Genomic DNA, 12,380 nt, shown 5'->3' with positions numbered 1-12,380 from the left:
AGTGGCCTTCTGGAGTGAGTGTGGAACTATAGTGGCCCACTGGAGTGAGTCCGATAACCCACGTAAAGATTTAACCAATATTTGAATGAGAATAAATTAAATAAAAACAACATTTTAATTAACGATAAGTGTGTGTGTGTGTGTGTGTGTGTGTGTGTGTGTGTGTGTGGGTGGGTGTGTGTGTGTGTGTGTGCGCACTCGTGCATGCTTGCAGGGGATGATGTACCTGGAAGAACGCAGGCTGGTGCACAGAGACCTAGCAGCGCGTAACGTCCTGGTCAAGTCTCCCAACCACATCAAGATCACCGACTTCGGCCTGGCGCGCCTCCTGGACGTCAACGAGAAGGAATACAACGCCGACGGCGGAAAGGTAACGCCCACCATTTCAACTCTGACACACAGTTCCTTTCCAGCCAGTGATAATAAGTACAAAGTACATTTACTCTTTCTTGCCAATTAGCCCTTCGCTTAACCTCACCCCAAAAGTGATTGTCCAATGCCAATCCAAATAGTTTAGCAACAGTTGCTAAGGATGGCAAGCTTTCGTCACCTCATAGCTAGCTATATCCCAATATAATATTGTATTTGTTTTGATGTCAATGTGAAGACTGTAGAGCTAGCTATCAAATATAGCCTATTAGACATGTTGTTCTGCCCTTGCTATACGTTGGTATACATTTGGTATGGCTTGGCAGACAGCTAACAAGTTCCCAATAAAGATCCAAAAGGCAGTGACTTGGTGTAGGTTCTTTAGTGAAGAATAAATTGTAAAACTGCAATACAGAAAGAATAGAGAACACAACATTGTGTCATATACTGTAAAATAATAAACCAAACATAGTAATTTGTATGCATCCTACAAGAAAAGAACATGTTGTACTCACTGTACTAAATGCAATCAACATTTTAGAAAATATCAAGCATATTGCTTTAAGAGCCAATATATACTTAAAGAGCCATAAAGTTAAACAAATAAAACACACAAACTTACAGACTTATCCTGTCCAAGGCCTGATAGAAAGGTTAACTTAACATGCAGTGAGAGCTCTTCACAGTGTGCTGGCTTGAACTGAACTGACTCTGACCCACTAATCACCTCATAACTACCATTGAGAAGCTACCAGGTGAGGAGAATTACTAATTAAGTAAAAGAACATTGGTCTCCATTACACATAGGGCCTACTAGGTGAAAGGTGAACTACCTAGAAAAGTAAGCAGCACACTCCCCGCATGGTATAATTGGTTATACCACTATACAGTCTCTTTTTGAAGAAGAACAACTTCTGACACAGGTCTAGAGTACACTTTGGGAGTACCTTGTCGGATGACCTTCACGCCGACTTTCCTCACTTTCTTTTCGTGACCGGGATCAGCCTTGACGAAGAGTCCTGTAGGCCACCCACCCCCCGTCACCCGAGAGTCCCCCAACAGCATGACATCTCCAACTTGCAGATTGGGCTTTTCGGCCTGCAATTTCCTCCTAGGCTGTAGAGTGTCCAGGTATTCCTGCTTCCAGAAGCTATCGGAGAGGACCTTGACTCTACTAGGACTAGAGCAGTTGAACTTCTTATTAACATGAATGGTGGTAGGGCAATTGCTTAGTGTTGGGTTGAAGACTTCCTCATTCTCCCCGCCTTGATCTTCCTCAGTTGATAGGTGCTCCGTTAAGAATCTTTCTTCCCTAGCTTGTTGTTTGACCGTAGCTTCTCCATCGTTGTCCATTGTTAGCTGGTGCACTGATGAAGAAGTAAGAACGGGATGTTTTGCAACATGGTGTGAATATTTACAATAGCCTGCTTCAGACTTTTGTTCCTCTGCTTCATACTGCTGCTCTTCATCCTGTCGCTGCTGAAGCACTTCGTCCTGGCGACGCTGCTGCTGAAGCGCTTCGTCCTGCTGCTGCTGAAGCACTTCGTCCTGGCGACGCTGCTGCTGAAGCGCTTCGTCCTGCTGCTGCTGAAGCACTTCGTCCTGGCGACGCTGCTGCTGAAGCGCTTCGTCCTGCTGCTGCTGAAGCGCTTCGTCCTGCTGCTGCTGAAGCACTTCGTCCTGCTGCTGCTGAAGCACTTCGTCCTGCTGCTGCTGAAGCACTTCGTCCTGGCGACGCTGAAGCACTTCGTCCTGGCGACGCTGCTGCTGAAGCGCTTCGTCCTGCTGCTGCTGAAGCGCTTCGTCCTGCTGCTGCTGAAGCACTTCGTCCTGCTGCTGCTGAAGCACTTCGTCCTGGCGACGCTGAAGCACTTCGTCCTGGCGACGCTGCTGCTGAAGCACTTCGTCCTGGCGACGCTGCTGCTGAAGCACTTCGTCCTGGCGGCGCTGCTGCTGAAGCACTTCGTCCTGGCGACGCTGCTGCTGAAGCGCTTCGTCCTGCTGCTGCTGAAGCACTTCGTCCTGCTGCTGCTGAAGCACTTCGTCCTGGCGACGCTGCTGCTGAAGCACTTCGTCCTGCTGCTGCTGAAGCACTTCGTCCTGGCGACGCTGAAGCACTTCGTCCTGCTGACGCTGCTGCTGAAGCACTTCGTCCTGGTGACGCTGCTGCTGAAGCACTTCGTCCTGGCGACGCTGCTGCTGAAGCGCTTCGTCCTGGCGACGCTGCTGCTGAAGCGCTTCGTCCTGGCGACGCTGCTGCTGAAGCACTTCGTCCTGGCGACGCTGCTGCTGAAGCACTTCGTCCTGGCGACGCTGCTGCTGAAGCGCTTCGTCCTGGCGACGCTGCTGCTGAAGCACTTCGTCCTGGCGACGCTGCTGCTGAAGCGCTTCGTCCTGGCGACGCTGCTGCTGAAGCACTTCGTCCTGGCGACGCTGAAGCACTTCGTCCTGGCGACGCTGAAGCACTTCGTCCTGGCGACGCTGAAGCACTTCATCCTGGCGACGCTGAAGCACTTCGTCCTGGCGACGCTGAAGCACTTCGTCCTGGCGACGCTGCTGCTGAAGCACTTCGTCCTGGCGCCGCTGCTGCTGAAGCACTTCGTCCTGGTGACGCTGCTGCTGAAGCACTTCGTCCTGCTGCTGCTGAAGCACTTCGTCCTGGCGACGCTGCTGCTGAAGCACTTCGTCCTGGTGATGCTGCTGCTGAAGCACTTCGTCCTGCTGCTGCTGAAGCACTTCGTCCTGGCGACGCTGAAGCACTTCGTCCTGGCGACGCTGCTGCTGAAGCACTTCGTCCTGGCGACGCTGCTGCTGAAACACTTCGTCCTGGCGACGCTGAAGCACTTCGTCCTGGCGACGCTGCTGCTGAAGCACTTCGTCCTGGCGACGCTGCTGCTGAAGCACTTCGTCCTGGCGGCGCTGCTGCTGAAGCACTTCGTCCTGGCGACGCTGAAGCATTTCGTCCTGGCGACGCTGCTGCTGAAGCACTTCGTCCTGGCGACGCTGCTGCTGAAGCACTTCATCTTCTAGAACACATGATTGTAGTGCGTCTGCTTCAGCTGATGCAATTTCTGCAGCTTCCTCTGATTTTAGCAACAGCAGATTAGCTTGTAGATCAGCTTGTTGTTTTAACATTGCTGCTTCCTTGTGTGCATAGGCTAGTTTGACAAGTGCAGCTTGTGCTTTAGCACGTGCTTTTACTGCAGCAGTACTGATTGGTTTTGAGCTCTTCATCACCTTTTGAATGTGACATGATGAAGAAAATAAACTGCAGTGTTGAGCCATGTCTTTCTGTGAAGCCCGCTGTGCTTAAAGTCTTTTTACTGTTCTGCCCTTGCTATACGTTGGTATACATTTGGTATGGCTTGGCAGACAGCTAACAAGTTCCCAATAAAGATCCAAAAGGCAGTGACTTGGTGTAGGTTCTTTAGTGAAGAATAAATTGTAAAACTGCAATACAGAAAGAATAGAGAACACAACATTGTGTCATATACTGTAAAATAATAAACCAAACATAGTAATTTGTATGCATCCTACAAGAAAAGAACATGTTGTACTCACTGTACTAAATGCAATCAACATTTTAGAAAATATCAAGCATATTGCTTTAAGAGCCAATATATACTTAAAGAGCCATAAAGTTAAACAAATAAAACACACAAACTTACAGACTTATCCTGTCCAAGGCCTGATAGAAAGGTTAACTTAACATGCAGTGAGAGCTCTTCACAGTGTGCTGGCTTGAACTGAACTGACTCTGACCCACTAATCACCTCATAACTACCATTGAGAAGCTACCAGGTGAGGAGAATTACTAATTAAGTAAAAGAACATTGGTCTCCATTACACATAGGGCCTACTAGGTGAAAGGTGAACTACCTAGAAAAGTAAGCAGCACACATGTTATGAACTTATGAGATGGTGTTTTGTGTTGCATTGTTGTGTTGTGTTGTATGAATGGTGTATGTAATAATATTAAATACTCAGTTTTTGATGATGTTTTTGAGACCCCAGGAAGAGTAGCTGCTGTCATATACAGCAAGCTAATAGGGATCTAATATATAAATCAAATTAGCTGTCAGTGTTATTTTGCATGGCTGTGTTGTTGAACACATAAACAGATTAACGTCGGGAAAGTTACACAACTGAGCCACCCAGCCCAGGTGATGGCAATAATGCTAATCACTGTAGTCTTACCGTGCATTACATGAAAACTCCTGTTGGACGGTCGTCAGTTGATTGAGTTGGATACTGTTACTCCCTCTAACAAGACATGTTGAAGGTCTTGCTACTGATATGATCGATTATTTATATGGAGAACTCCTGTCATATAACATGCATCCCAATGGGTGAGAAGGAAAACTTGCCATCTCTCCTCTTCTAGTAACCGTTGCTAACATGCCTATTGGACAAGGACAGGTTGGGGAGGGACTTAACGAAGGGATAATTAAGTCATTAAGCCAATCGATATCTCGCCACACACATTTGTGTGTGTTGACCCGGCTGTTGTATCCTCCTTGCTTACCTGCCAGTGAGGACCGAGCCCCCACCCACCGTACTCCATGATTTGATCAATTGAAAGGGTAATTGATAGAATGAATCACTGGGAGAATAATGCATAGTTGCAGCCCTGCACCGGAGAGAGCATTTGTTTTTCCAGGTCTCAGCATTGCATTGGCTTGGCAACAGCAGGACTGACTAAGGGAGTTTTGGGGTTTGGAGCGATCCTGGATAACCTTTTACTGAGGGCTCTGCATAACGCCAAGCAATCTGACAAAGATGTTCCCTGGCCATGTCTTAGAGACAAGAATGAGAGAGAGGGGGGGAGAAAGAAAACAAATTTGGCAAAACTGTTTGCTGACCATGTATTAGAGAGACAAGAACGAAAAGAGAGGGAACTATAGAAAAAGTGCCCAGGTCTCCACCAGGATAATAGCGTTTGTAATATAAACAGTTCAATGTATTCATAATGTTTAGAAGTGTGCATACAAAGACAAAGTTGTACACAGATCGGTACAGTTAACCAGCAGATGTAAAAAATGCAGGGTAAAGGTATTTCCTTGGCCTCTAGGGAGTGGGTGTACAAAGTTGATTGGTGCACTTATATGTAAGAACATGAATTGGCCTGTTATAGCGCCACCATGAGGCTGATTTAAAAATGTTTAAGTGGCATTTCTTCCTCGGCCTAGTGGGAATGTGTGTGCATCAGCCGGCCAACGGTGCCGGAGATTAAAGTGGACGGATGGACACACACGCACACACACACACGCACACACGCACACACACACACACACACACACACACACACACACACACACGCACACGCACGCACGCACACACGCTCTTTTTTGCCATATTATAATATAATAATAATAATAAAACTTTATTTGTATAGCACCTTTCATGACATGAAATGCAGCTCAAAGTGCTTTACAGAACAATGGAGAATAAAAGAAAAGCAAGGCAACGACAAAAAACAAGCAGTAATGCAATACAGTGAGTGAGGACATGAATAACAAAAAATAAAAATAAAATAAAAGATCAATTAAAAGCAATGTTGTAGAAGTGGGTCTTGAGCTGAGCTTTAAAAATGTCTACAGAGGCTGCCTGACGAAGGTACAGTGGGAGCTTGTTCAATGCCGACGGCCCGTAGAAGCAAAATGCTGCTTCCCCGTATGTTTTTGTTGCAATTTTTTTAGGCAAAGCGAGCAGGCCAGCAGTGGAAGACCTTAGGGGGCGGTTTGGGACATATTTAGGCAGGCAGTCATGTAGGTAGGAAGGTGCGAGACCATTGAGAGCTTTATAGACAAGTAAAATAATTTTAAAATCAATCCTAAAAACAACCGGAAGCCAGTGCAGTGATGCCAAAACTGGAGTAATATGTTCTCTCATCTTAGTTCTAGTTAAAACTCTGGCTGCTGCATTTTGGACAAGTTGTAATCTGTCAGTTGTTTTCTTAGGCAGTCCTGAAAAAAGTGCATTGCAGTAATCAAGCCGAGAAAAAAACAAAGGCGTGGATTAGCGTTTTTGCATCGTCCAAGGACACATAGGCCCTCATTTATCAACGCGGTGTACACCCACATTTGGGTGTACACCTTGTGTACACCTGGTGTACACCTTGTGTACACCTGGTGTACACCCATAACCCCGTTGATAAATGAGGGCCATAGGCTCTGATTCGTGCAATATTTCTAAGGTGAAAAAAGGCAATCTTGGTAACATGATTAATGTGTGAATTAAAATTCAATTCAGAATCAATAATAACCCCCAGGTTCTTTACTGTACTGTTACTTTCTACAGTCAGGTTGCCAAGTCTGCTTAATATTGATTATTTCTGTTCACTAGAACCGATTATGAGAACTTCTGTCTTATCCTCATTTAGCTTGAGAAAGTTCTCACTCATCCAACATTTGATGCTAGACAGACAGGTAACCAGCGGGTCTAAAGCACAGGGATCATCTGGAGCCACAGAAAGATATAGTTGGGTATCATCAGCATAGAAATGAAAATTAACTCCGTGATTGGCAATGAGTTCGCCCAATGGCAGTATGTACAAGGAGAAAAGCAGAGGGCCAAGAATCGAGCCCTGTGGAATACCAGAACTGATGTCATGTTTGTCTGAGTCAAACTCGGCTAGATTGACAAAGTAACTTCTATTTGATAGGTAGGAGGAAAACCAGGACAGGGCCGTACCAGACAGGCCTATCCAGTGCTCCAGACGCTGTATTAAAATTGAATGATCAATCGTGTCAAATGCAGCCGTTAGATCTAGAAGTAAGAGAACGGATACATGTTTCTTGTCAGCAGACACCCTAAGATCATTCATTACTTTTACAAGTGCTGTTTCTGTACTGTGACCTTTCCTAAAGCCAGATTGGAATTTGTTGTGCACATTATTGTTCTGTAGAAACACATCTAATTGATGAAAGATGCATTTTTCTAAAACCTTGCCCAGAAAGGGTAGATTTGAAATGGATCGATAGTTACCCAAAACAGAGGGATCAAGATTGTGTTTCTTGAGAAGGGGCTTAACTACAGCAGTCTTCAGTGAGTCTGGGAAGACGCCTGATTGTAGCGAGCTGTTTACAATTTTTAGGATATCTCCAATCACACTGTCTAAGACCTCTTTGAGAAAGTTGGTGGGAATTGTATCCAATGAACAGGAGGATGATGTCATCTGTGATATGGTTTTGCGGAGTTCGTCTTCATCAATTGCGCAGAACGATAATAGGCTCCCCCTGGAGAGATCTACCCTGGGACCATTAGCTGCTGTTTGAAGGTTTGCGCTAGCAGCAGCACCATTCATAATATCAGCTCTAATGTTAAAAATGTTGTTGTCAAAAAAGCATGCAAACTCATTACACTTAGCTTTAGAGGCCGGGAATGACTGCTTGTAGGACTGGGGGGGGGGGGTTAAAAGTCGTTCAATGGTAGAGAATAGGACTCTGGCATTTTTCTTGTTCTCATTAATAATGCCAGAGAAATATGCCTGCCTTGCTAGACGCAAGGCTTTGTTATAGGCGACTGTTGACTTTTTAAGAATCTCTAGGTGGATGGTGAGTTTGTTTTTTCTCCAAGCTCGCTCAGCTCTACGACATTCTTGCTTCAGTGAGCGTGAATGCTCATTTATCCAGGGTGTTACTCTGGTGTTATGTTTCTTTTTTGTTTTCAAAGGAGCCACTATATCAAGAGCTGACTCTAGTTTAAGATTAAAAATTTGAACCATATCATTCACTGGGGGAGTATCGGGCAGGGGGGGGCCCAGGTGACGGGAGAACTCGTCGGCTGCAGAAGAGCTAAAAAATCGCTTTTTTATGGTATATATTCAGTGATGTTTTTCTCTAGATCAGAGACAGTCATATTAAAACACAGCAGCTGATAGCTCAGGCCTTTCAATAGTCCTTTCCACAGTGATGTTCAGCCCTCTAGAAATCACCAGGTCCAGAGTGTGCCCATGTTTATGTGTAGGCCCAACAACATGTTAGATAAATTCAAAGGAGTGCAATAACTCTAAGAAACCCATAGCCATAGCATCTGTAGCATCATCCAGGTGAAGATTAAGATCACCTGATAAAAGTTCTGATATTTCTGTTAGAAATATTGCTTTACTGCATTTTGGCGGGCGATAAATGCTAATCATTGGCATAGAGGCTTGACCATGTAGTATAGTGGCCTGGTATTCAAAGGATGTAAAGCTGCCAAGGGTCAGAGCCTAGAATTTTAACGTGTCTGAAAAAATAATTGCCAGTCCACCTCCTTTCTTAGCCTCGCGTGAATGAGTGAATGAGTGAATGAAACTGTAGTTTGCGGGACAGGCTGGCGCTAGGAGAACAGCTCCATCTGAGCCAAGCCATGTCTCTGTTAGAAAGATTATATCTAGCTCCTCTTTACAGATTATATCATTTACAGAGGAGGACTTATTTGTTAGTGACCTGATGTTAAACAAGGCAAGGTTAAGCTTAATGCCAATTGTCACGGGGCAACCCGTGCCCTATATACAAACACACATGAAACTGTTTCCTATAACATGCAAGGACTATTGTTTTAACCTTTATTGAAATTGTAATCACTGATTGGTTAGTTGTCTCTCCTGCACTGCTGGTGGCATTTCCCTTGATGAGGAAGGGGCCAAGTGCTATACAGTAGAGGGGTGTTTCTCTTGATGCTTTGAGTATTTGTCATTGAGTGTTCATTCTGTTTTATACTTGTTTAATTGTAACACATTATTTAGAATGTTTAGGTTACTTGTATTCAAGGTGTTATTTATGGAAGTATTTATATTGAAAGTATTTATTGAGAAGAACTGGTGCTAATTTATTCTGTGTCCTGTGGTAGGATCCACTCCTATTTAAGGGAGGCTGCAGGGCCAGAAGTTAGTTGGATGTGGGCATTGACACAAATAACATCCCTGAGGGAGAGCTACAGGGCCTTGTGTGATCAGGGTACAGCCTGAAGAGAGCTCTCATCCTGTTTGGGTTTAGTTAAGGAGTGTTGCCTAAGTATTTATTTATCTTTTTGTCCTTTATTTCGTTGCCAGTATTTCAGTTTGCTATTGATAATTATTGCACTGAACAATTCTGTACGACTGGACTTTTGGTGGAGAATAAACGCCCTTAACTACCATTCCTGACTGTTCTTGGAGCCTTGGCCGTTCGGGAAACTTTACACCAATATAATAGCTTATAATAGCTTACTAGTTGTGCACAACACCAGTGCACAACTAGTCATCTCTATTGTCACTTCAACATGCCATTCAATGTAAGTCCAACCTACATCTTTTCCTTATTGAAAGTGTAAACTCTAAAAACCTTTCTGACCATTTCTATCTTGAGGACCAGGAAAGCGGCCCTCACAATGTGTATTTTCAAAATTCTACTACACAAGTATAGTAATACAGTCTCGCGCACGCACGCACGCACGCACGCACAGGGGTTGTATTGGATGTGAAAGGTGCGGCAGAGTGGCAGGCCAGGCAGGCAGCAGGGGATGCAGCTTTAACACAGTGATTGGATTTGTTGGACAATCCTATTGATTACGGGCATGGGGAGTGTGGGTGGACGGACGGACGGGGTGTTGGCTGTGTGGTGGGCAGTGGTGGAAAGCAACTAAGTACATTTACTTAAGTACTGTACTTAGGTACTTAGGTTGAGGTATTTGTACTTTACTTGAGTATTTCCAATTTCCAATATTTTTACTTCTACTCCACTATTGTACATCTCTGATCCAAATAATATTTGGATCAGAGATGTACAATAGTGGAGTAGAAGTAAAAATATTATTATACTTCTACTCCACTACATTTATTTGAAATGGAACAGTTTAGTTACTAGTAACTGATATCTGTTATTTTCAAAAGATTATTATACATTTTAAAACTTGAAATGGGTTATTCTGCACAATGAGTACTTTTATGTTTGGTACTTTAAGTACATTTTGATGACAATACCTTCGTACTTTTACTCAAGTACAATTGAATTCCAGACTTTTATTTTTAATGGAGTAGGACTAGTTCTAAAATGCAGTACTTTTTCCACCACTACAGTGATGGGCTCGTATAGGTGCAGTGTCTCTGTCTGCCTCTTCACCTAAGTGGAGGCGGTGATGCGAGCGGCCGCTGTCAGGCAGAAACCTCTTATGTCATAAGCGCTCCAAAAGACAAACCCTGGATATTTTCACTATTTTTAAATGTTTTACAAAATATTAATTTACCCAAAGGAGTGTTTTGTTTTCGGACATACAAGGTTTTCATCTGACAGCAGCCTAAGTGGGGGGATAAAGCGAGTGGAGGGATAATAATAGTGGCGGGATAATACAAGGCCCAGGCTGACACTGACACAAACCGTGATGGACGAGCCGGGGATGACGAGATTAGATGAGATAAGCTGCAGCCGGGACCGCAGGGAAGAGATCGAAGGGAGCCAAGAGTCAGGGGTGGATACGTAACTATTAGTATAGATTGTATGCACGTGACATCATCATCATACCCGGATGTCATGTGGGAAAGCCTACTGAGCAGTGTTGGGGAAGTTACTTTTAAAAAGTAAGGAATTATAGTTATCGTTACTTATCTAAAAAAGTAATTTGTTACTTTACTTTACATTAAATTATGAAAGTAACTACTTTACTTTACTTTAAAAAATAATAATATAAAAAACGATTTAAAAGAAGGTTTTTTGTTCTGAGAAGAGAAAAGACAACTCCCTCCTAACATTATGAAATGTAGTGGAACAATAAAACATGTTCAGGCGTCTTTATTGTAGCCTCAACTTGCCTTCAAAACAAATGGTGCTGTGCAATATAATAAATAAGAAATAAATAATAATAAAATAAAAAATGAATACACTCTCTTTGCATTGCTCTTTTTGGCTGAGGACAATGTTTTATGTCGGCCACACAATTTGCATTTTACCTCAATGTTTTTGTCGTCCTTGACCCGCAAGTACTCAAAGTAATGTTTATATTTCCAACCCCCAAAGCAACCGATCTCGCTGTCATGATCCGCATTTGCCATTTTAGCGTGTGGTACTGGCAGGGGCGGGCTGCCAGTACCACACGCTCTACCACAGCTCTCTCTTTATTAACTAATATAATTTGCCATAATCGCCAGCCTGTACACGTAGGACTGGACAGAAAGAGAGTGCAGAGAGTACAGACAATATGCCATACTATTACTAGGCTGTTGCTCTGCGCTCTGATGCCCTCTCCACGCCGCGCACCGTGGCGCATGAACAACAACAACAACTCCACGTGGACCCACGACGACCCACGTATGAATGAGATAGTTTATAAGAAATGGCACGGCGGCCATCCTTGCAGGCAGTGACAGTAACAATGAGAATCCTGTAGGCTGCCTGTATTGTAACCTGTTCATTTTGGGGGGCATCAACAACAGCCTGTTGTTGATGATGAAAGATACTATGAAACTTAACAATTAATTAACTAATACTCACCTATACGCCGCCACGGAGGATAGGTGTTTAACGTAATTCCAAAGTGTTTAGCCTACATTGTTTAAGTCATAGACGCATGCGGTTTTTATGAACTTTGGCTAAAAGCATGTTGTTGTTATTAATATTCCACTACCACCCGGCACTTCTAGTCGAGTAGACTAGACTGTCATGGCAGCTGGCTAAAACCGAAACATCTTCCTCTTCCTCTTCAAAATAAAATCTGCTTATAACAATACTTTTATTTCTTAAGTGAACTACTGGATGTAACGCAATAAATAAAAAAATCCCTCATGACCCTTGACGTAAATGACGTAATCGTTTAATTCCCTATAATCGGGGGCTTAATGTAGCAAAATGTAGCAACATTTGGCTAGTTTGGCTAACGGTCGATGTAATCTATACTAAAACCGGCCGAAATCCTCATGTGCACGCTCTCGCACGCACACGCGCGGTCTTTATGTGCATCGCTGCGTGAAATGCGATATTTGGGCACTGATGGAGAGAACACGCCCCCAGCGCCCACAGCGTCCCCAGCGGGAATCGAACTCAATGCCTTCTAGC

General features: G+C 44.1%; 1 protein-coding gene across 2 annotated transcripts in view; it reads left to right on the top strand.

The window, feature by feature from the left end:
• erbb4b (erb-b2 receptor tyrosine kinase 4b) overlaps positions 1-12,380 on the top strand; it is a 457,442-nt gene that overhangs the window by 428,792 nt on the left and 16,270 nt on the right. For both annotated transcript variants that reach the window (XM_083776517.1, XM_083776516.1), the window contains one exon: positions 215-370. In XM_083776517.1, the coding sequence (XP_083632643.1) occupies positions 215-370 (156 nt within the window). The remainder of the gene's footprint in view (positions 1-214; positions 371-12,380) is intronic.

Source organism: Protomyctophum parallelum, assembly GCF_964188405.1.
Source record: "Protomyctophum parallelum genome assembly, chromosome: 11".
Taxonomy (NCBI): Eukaryota; Metazoa; Chordata; class Actinopteri; order Myctophiformes; family Myctophidae; genus Protomyctophum; species Protomyctophum parallelum.
The sequence above is the reverse complement of the archived record's forward strand: the minus strand, read 5'-3'. Positions and strand labels throughout refer to the sequence as shown.